This window comes from Myxocyprinus asiaticus, chromosome 47 (genome assembly GCF_019703515.2).
Source record: "Myxocyprinus asiaticus isolate MX2 ecotype Aquarium Trade chromosome 47, UBuf_Myxa_2, whole genome shotgun sequence".
Classification (NCBI taxonomy): Eukaryota; Metazoa; Chordata; class Actinopteri; order Cypriniformes; family Catostomidae; genus Myxocyprinus; species Myxocyprinus asiaticus.
Genome location: NC_059390.1, coordinates 4,473,479 through 4,480,856, shown reverse-complemented (window position 1 = coordinate 4,480,856; position 7,378 = coordinate 4,473,479). Strand labels below are relative to the sequence as shown.

The window sequence follows — 7,378 nt, the reverse complement described above, 5'->3', positions numbered from 1 at the left end:
TTACATAAGCTAATGGGTGAGTCTTACAAAACATTTCAAGAACACGCCCAGGTCACATTTTACCCTGATATTGCATAAAGAAAAATACGCTTATTTTAGAACGATTAAAGGAAAAGTTCTACCAAAAATAAAAATAATCTCATCATTTACTCACCCTCATGCCATCCCAGATGTGTATGACTTCCTTCTGTAAAACTCAAATTATGATTTTTAGAAGAATATCTCAGCTCTGTAGGTCCATTCAATGGAAGTGAATGGGTGCCAAAATTTTGACATTCCAAAAACCACATAAAACCAGCATAAGAGTAATCCATATGACTCCAGTGGTTTAATCAATATCTCCAGAAGTGCTATGATAGGTTTGGTTGAGAAACAGATCAATATTTAAGTCAATTTTTGATAGAAATTCTTCTCCCGGCCCAGTAGGGGGCGATATGCATAAAAAATGTGCATCACCAAAAACACAAGAAGAATGTGAAAGTGATGTGTTTCTCAACCACGCCTATCATATTGCTTCTGAAGAACATAGCTGTCTCGTTTCAAAGGCTGCATGATAGCTAGGATGCGTCCTTTGAAGGCAGCACTATACTAAACAAGCCTTGTTTAAACAGCCTTCATAAGACAAACAGACACAGAACTTATCATGGTTGCTATGACAGCACGCCACTCATCACCAAGCGTGAGCGCTTTGAGTGAAAAGAGAACAAAGTCCCTCTGGAAGGGAGTATATGAGGTAAATTTTAGGAGAGTTATAATATAATCATTTTAATTAAATATTACTATAATTATAAATATTATATACTCTGCACCCATCTACTGAGGTACTTCAACTTCGAAATGTTCATTTCCATTGAAGCAAAGAATTGTAGGTTTTGAGTGCCCATGAATGATACACCTCATTCATCCATGAAAGGTCGCATTCGAAGGCTGCATTCAGCATGTCCAACTCGCTTTTCTGAAAAGAGACAGCCTCATAACGTATGCAGCTGAAAAATGCGACCTACTGAGGATGCAGCCTTTCGAAACTAGACACAGCTATTAATTTAACCACTGGAGTCTTATGGATTACTTTTATGCTGCCTTATGTGCTTTTTGGAGCGTCAAAATTATTTTGGCACCCATTCACTTGCATTGTATGGACCAAAAGTGCTGAGAATCTAAAAATCTTCATTTGTGTTCTGCAGAAGAAAGTCATACACATCTAGGATTGCATAAGGGTGAGTAAATGATGAGAGAATTTTCATTTTTGGGTGAAATATTCCTTTAAATCCATATCTTCAGAAGCGATATGATAGGTGTGGGTGAGAAACAGATCAATATTTATGTCCTTTTTTATGATAAATCACCACTTTAAAACAGACTTCCTAAGTGCTTTCTTCTAAAAGTCCTTCTTTTGTTTTTGGTGATTCACATTCTTTGGGCATATTGCCACCTACTTGACAGGGAGGAGAATTTATTGTAAAAAAAGAAATATTGATCTGTTTCTCGCTCACACTTATATCGCTTCTGAAGTCAGTAGTTGTCAAAAACTTAAATGTACGAAACAAGGCCTCATATTCTTTATTCTAAAAATTATCTTCACCTGTGGAATTTGACCTAGAAATGTTCTTGACACTTTTAGTGAGATTCACCCTAATAGTCTACAGTATGCAAAGATATATGCTGCATATAAACTTCTTAAACTTGAAACAGTTTGACAATGCAGTTTTTACAGAAAAGTCACTTGCTGACATTTAATATTTATCACATGCCAAAACATTTCTGGTAATATTTTCTTATAATTGGTAGTTATTATAAAATGTCACACTATTTCTTTAACCATAGCAAAATGGCATCAATTTCAAACATTGAGAAACATCATCAATCTTGGCCCTGGTCCAACAGCACTTACAGATCTTATGGAAGCTGATGTTGCTAGAGACCCTTGTTATCAAAGCAACAACATTCTTGCTCTGTCAACGCCAGTCGGCAGCTCCAGTGTTACAGTTCACATTGTGTTCCTGTCATAAACAGATCAAGCCTCACTCCATTCAGGCTGAGTGGTTGTTTGGATCCAAAGGGACAACAAACAACTTATCTGACTTTTGGCACACAAAACTGAGCGTTACACACACTTGCATGATCTGAGAGACTATAGCTTTCAAAATCCATATATATCTTCCCAATATTAAACGTAAGTCTCCATTCAGATTTACAACTTTCCATGCAGGATTTGATTGTATGACGTCTACATTGATAAATGCAGTAATAAAGAAAATTTTAATCCTGATGACATCAAAAGCAAAATGAGAACAGTAAAAGGCAAGGGGAGAAGAGGATTTTTCAAATCCACACAATGTTTTATGCCAGGCCAATATCAGCTCCTGAGATAATCTCCCCCTCACTATTAGCTCTGTGACCTGTTCCATGAGCTCTATGTGGTATTTTTGGCACATATGAAAAACTAAAAGCACCAAAGGGCATGCTGGATAGTCAAATTCTATACCTACCAGATATGGTGAGTATAGGGGAGACCAGGGATCATTGTCACACTTTTGCTCTAATTAATATTTCTCATGTTAGGTTCAATTTGAGAGTAAATTTCCTTGAGGTCTTAAATACAAAACAATATTAAACATCGCTGTTTTTGCCCAGAATAAACAGTTTATTTAACACACGCTGACCTTTTGTGTCAGCATGCAATAGCGGCACAGGGTGTCACAATGAGAACCTGCCATTAAATAGCTTATTATAGGCAAAATTCAAACTGTAAAACAATGACAAATCAAAATATGTAAATACCAACATACTAAAATATCAAACCACTGTTAATTATTGAATTATATAAAGTTACAACAGTTAAAGCATATTTAAATCCTTTATTTTGTATTTTGAGATCATATATAAAGTTAAACCCCAAAAAGAAACTGACAAAATCTACAGTAAATTTTTCTAGAAAAAAAAAATGTCAAACTCTTCGCTGGCATGATAGCCTCTCTATCCTAAGGGCATCACTGTATCTTTCCAAGCCATCTCCTCAGAATATATCTGCGCTTATTTTGGACATGAACAATGCAGTCGGGATTTGTTGACAGGCCTCGCTGTGGCCATGTTGTGAGCTCACATTCTTTTTGCAGCTCTGTCTGATTGACTCTTGCCTCCCAAAAAAGCAATGGCATCATGGGCTGAGGCTTTATCCCCCATCTCTCTGATCCCGCTCTTAAGACCCCACCCCCCAGCTGCCCACCACAGTAGATGAGCACTCACTCTCGGTTACACCACTCCAAAGATCACAGAATCCTCTTTGATGCACCAAAAGACGACAAAACCAGAATTTTTACACACTGAGTAGACTACCAGGAGGCCATGAGCACATTTGGCTACCGTCGGGAACTGAGTAAGTACGAGGATTTGGATGAAGATGAGCTGCTGGCCTCGCTGACTGCCGAGGAGCTCCAGGAGCTGGAGAAGGAGTTGTCGGATATTGATCCTGACGACAATGTTCCCATTGGACTGCGACAGAGAGATCAGACAGCTAAGACTCCCACTGGAACTTTCAGCCGGGAGGCTCTGATGAAATACTGGGAAAATGAGACCCGAAAACTGCTGGAGGAGGAAAGGACGGAATCCACAAGTCCTAGACAGGTAAGTGATCTACTAACTCAAGAACAAACTATGACGACTTGAGATGCTATATTCGATTTTCCCATTTGGCCAACAGACACTAAAATAGCAGAGTGATGTACTATACCTTTATAATCATGGCAGAGGAATTATTTGAAAAGAAGAGGGACACATTCAGCCATAGGTCTTTGAAAGGTAATGATTGTCTCCTCAAAAGTTGTGGGACAGAAATAGAAAAAGTGGGGGTGGGGGATATGGCAAATTGCTATATCTCTGTTCATTATAAACAAAAGCAAAGTAGTGTCTGAAAAGCAATTCCTCTTTGCTAGAATGTCAAATTATCATAAGTACACAAAAATATGACACATATATGTAATATATATACAGTACATGTTATTATTCATAATAGCACAAGGAGCATTGGTGCCACTTTTTTTGTTTTTCTAACAATCATATTTTGGTTCCAGAAAAATGAAGACTCCAGAGAAGAGGAGGAATGTGTGACTGAGAGCGAAACTGAAGAATCCGAGGAGGAAAAATGTGAGGCAGAAGAATCTGAGGAGGAAAAAGATGAGGCAGAAGAAAATGAGAATGATGGACAGAAATATCAGGAAGTTGAAGAAGAAGAGGAAGAAGAAGAGGAAAGTGAACTTGAGGAAGAAGAAGAAGAAAGTGAACTTGAGGAGTCAGTGACAGAGGAAGAGGAAGGTGAAGAAGAGAACAGCTCTAAAATGGTACCTCCACTGGACTGTATGACTCAACCTCAGCAGTGTTGGTCTTCAAATGGTCAGTCCAAACTGAGAATGGTAGAGCCTGTAAGACAACACTCTCCAATGATGGGTGAACCAAAAGTCCAAGTTCAGGAGCCCAGTCGCTTGTCAGGAAACCCCACTGTGGTGGACGAAGTTCTGGAGAAGATCCTCAACAATGACCCAGATACCACTGAGGTCAACCTCAACAACATAGATAACATCTCCCAAGAGACCCTTATTCGCTTTGCAGAGGCCTTGCGTTCCAACACTCATGTACGCTTCTTTAGTCTCGCCAACACTCATGCAAACGACCAGGTAGCTTGTGCCATAGCCAAGTTGCTGAAAGAAAACTGCTACATCACAAATCTTAACATGGAGTCCAACTTTATTACAGGAAAAGGTATACTGGCATTAGTGCAATCCCTGACACAAAACAATACTCTTATTGAACTCCGATTTCACAACCAACGGCACATTTGTGGAGGTCAGGTAGAAATGGAGATTGTTAAGTTACTGAGGGAGAATACCACACTGATAAAGTTGGGCTACCAGTTCGACCTTCCCGGCCCTCGTATAAGCATGACGACCATTCTCACCCGCAACCAGGACCTCCAAAGACAGAAGAGGATGCATCAACAGCAAGGAGGTGCACCGACATCCACAAACCCTCGAACTGCTGCCCTTCAGAAGAGTACGACCACCCCTTCTCCTTACGGTTCCCCTCGGAGTTCACCATGGTCATCCCCAAAGATGCCACGCATTGATATGGCAAAGAAGAATGCTCCTCCTGCTCATGTTCCTCCACCACCACCACCTCCTCCGCCTCCACCACCACCTCCTGCACCCAAAGCCATTCAAGAGAAGGTGGCTCCCACCAGGATGATCGCAGAGGTCATCAAACGGCAAGAGGAGACCTCCAAGAAACAGCAGGGTCCCACAAAGTCTAGGTCAAAAAAGGGTAAAAGGGCAGCAAAGCAAACAGAGACTAAAAACATATTAAAGGAACTGAAGAACACCTTGAGACCCATCAATGACAGGGAGAACTCCAGACCCTCCACGCCACAATGCTGTGCTCACGACCAACTCATGGCTGCCATCAAGGGCAGCAGCATAAAAAATCTCAGGAGGGTGAGTATCAGAACAACTTCCTAGGTTAGCTTCCAAAACCTAGTGAGCTACCCTGCTTTTTAAGGCAGCATCCTGACTGAAATGGAACCTCATGAGTGACAGATTTGGAAAGCTCTATATAGGCAACAACTAAAAAAAATAGCACTCCTGAAGTGAAGCACACAAGACAATCAACTCACAATTGATTTCAATATACTCTACGTTAGCATCTTGCTAAGCTAACACCATGATATGCCAATAAGCATACAAAAACATCACTCAAACAACTATTGGGTAAAATAGTACATTTTCAATTAGATTTAACCATTTTCTCATTATTTTAAGTATTGAATGATTTTTTTTAATCAACATTTCTCTCACATCATCTATACCATCTTGGATTGATTTTTTTTTTCTTCCACCGATCTCATCACACGGCATTCTGCGATTGCCTTCTCTGTGAAGGATACATGCAATGCAATGCTTATTATTCAGTTAAAATAAGGTACAGTATCTTATAAGGTAGCATAATTATACTGTACTGCCTACCTTTTGGAACACCCTTTGAACATGCCTTAAAATGTAGCTCACTAGGTTTTGGAACAGAGCCATAGACTGTTCTACGAATGGTCTTACTTTATTCCAACATGTTGAGGTTAAAAAAAAAAAAAAGTAAAACCTCGTTTTCAGTAGAAATAAAAATAACCTGGTCTTGACATTTATTCCTATTACAAAAGGTTTATACACAAAAAGGAACATACTCTCTTGAAGCTCAGTGCATTGCTTTGGTAATTCCTGTGATCTCAGAGCATACCTCTTATTGTTGCCACACCTGCTTATAACGTGACATGCTGTTGATGCAGTCTGATCTATATTAGATGCATTCTTCCAAGAATGCTGTCATTGTGACAGAAGAATAGGCATTAGAGAGACAAATACTCCAGACTGAACAAAATAATACACATAAAACTCAACTAGGGTTTCAGTTCATAGCTGTAGTGGAAAATTCATAGTTACCCTCAGACAAAGTATCTTGACCCCATGAATTCCTCACACTTAATGCCACTATAAATAGAGGCCAGTTTGCTGCTGAGGGGCAGTGGTAGCTCAGCAGTTAAGGCTCTTGATAAGGCAGATGCCTTACCTGTGGGAAGAATGTAGGAAAATCCGAGAGGACTTTAAAGAATACTGTAGCACCGTATATCACATATGTATTATTTTAAAGCTTATATACAAATCTAATAAATTGAAAGAATGCTTTTGTATGCTTTTTTCCTAGGTGGAGGTTCCTCAGTATCTTCGGTAACCATACATTTAGACTTCGGACTAAGATCGAACAAGAATCCAGGATTAAAGTGCCATCTCCACACCAACTTGTGCATCATAACTTTAAAATAACTGTACATCAAATCGTGTATCTATTCACCATGCATTGATCCTCAGAAGAATTATTTTTGTGTGTGCATTCAGTGTTTAAAGACAATTGTGCAACAGGAAAGGACAAATTCACAAAATCTTTCTTATTATTATTCTTATAAATGAAATTTAAAGCATCATAAATAGATGTGTAATAAAAAAGTAGGGTTTTCTGTATTGAGAATGTCCTGGATATTTGCACTGTATTCATTTTCTATCTACTTGTATTAATAGTAGTTTCTGTTGTAGTGGTTTTTAAAGCATTTGCATTGTTTTTAAAGCAAAATGGCAATTCTTTAGATCTTGTATTTCTACCTTGACTTTTAATGATTTTTAACACAAGTTCTTGAATGTATACATGTAAATATTCGGCTTGATTCCAAAAATTAAATGTCAATGTGTGGAGACATAAAAAATATCATTTATGACCTATTCAACAATTATTATCAAAACAGCTGCAAAAAGAATGATTTCATCAATTCTTTCTGCCTTAAGGCATG

General features: G+C 38.7%; 1 protein-coding gene across 1 annotated transcript; it reads left to right on the top strand.

The window, feature by feature from the left end:
- The first annotated feature begins 3,212 nt into the window (after nucleotides 1-3,212).
- lmod2b (leiomodin 2 (cardiac) b) lies at nucleotides 3,213-7,306 on the top strand. Its single transcript, XM_051691069.1, has 3 exons — nucleotides 3,213-3,624; nucleotides 4,071-5,483; nucleotides 6,742-7,306. The coding sequence occupies exons 1-3, from the start codon at nucleotides 3,346-3,348 to the stop codon at nucleotides 6,766-6,768; spliced, it is 1,719 nt and encodes a 572-aa protein (XP_051547029.1). The 5' UTR covers nucleotides 3,213-3,345; the 3' UTR covers nucleotides 6,769-7,306.
- The last annotated feature ends 72 nt before the right edge of the window (nucleotides 7,307-7,378 follow it).

What these genes read in the sequence shown, in the direction of transcription:
- lmod2b (XM_051691069.1), top strand. Translation starts at nt 3,346, where the DNA reads ATGAGCACATTTGGCTACCGTCGGGAACTGAGTAAGTACGAGGATTTG. An exon ending in AATCCACAAGTCCTAGACAG is followed by an intron (nt 3,625 to 4,070) that starts GTAAGTGATCTA and finishes TTTTGGTTCCAG; the next exon opens with AAAAATGAAGACTCCAGAGA. An exon ending in GCATAAAAAATCTCAGGAGG is followed by an intron (nt 5,484 to 6,741) that starts GTGAGTATCAGA and finishes CTTTTTTCCTAG; the next exon opens with GTGGAGGTTCCTCAGTATCT.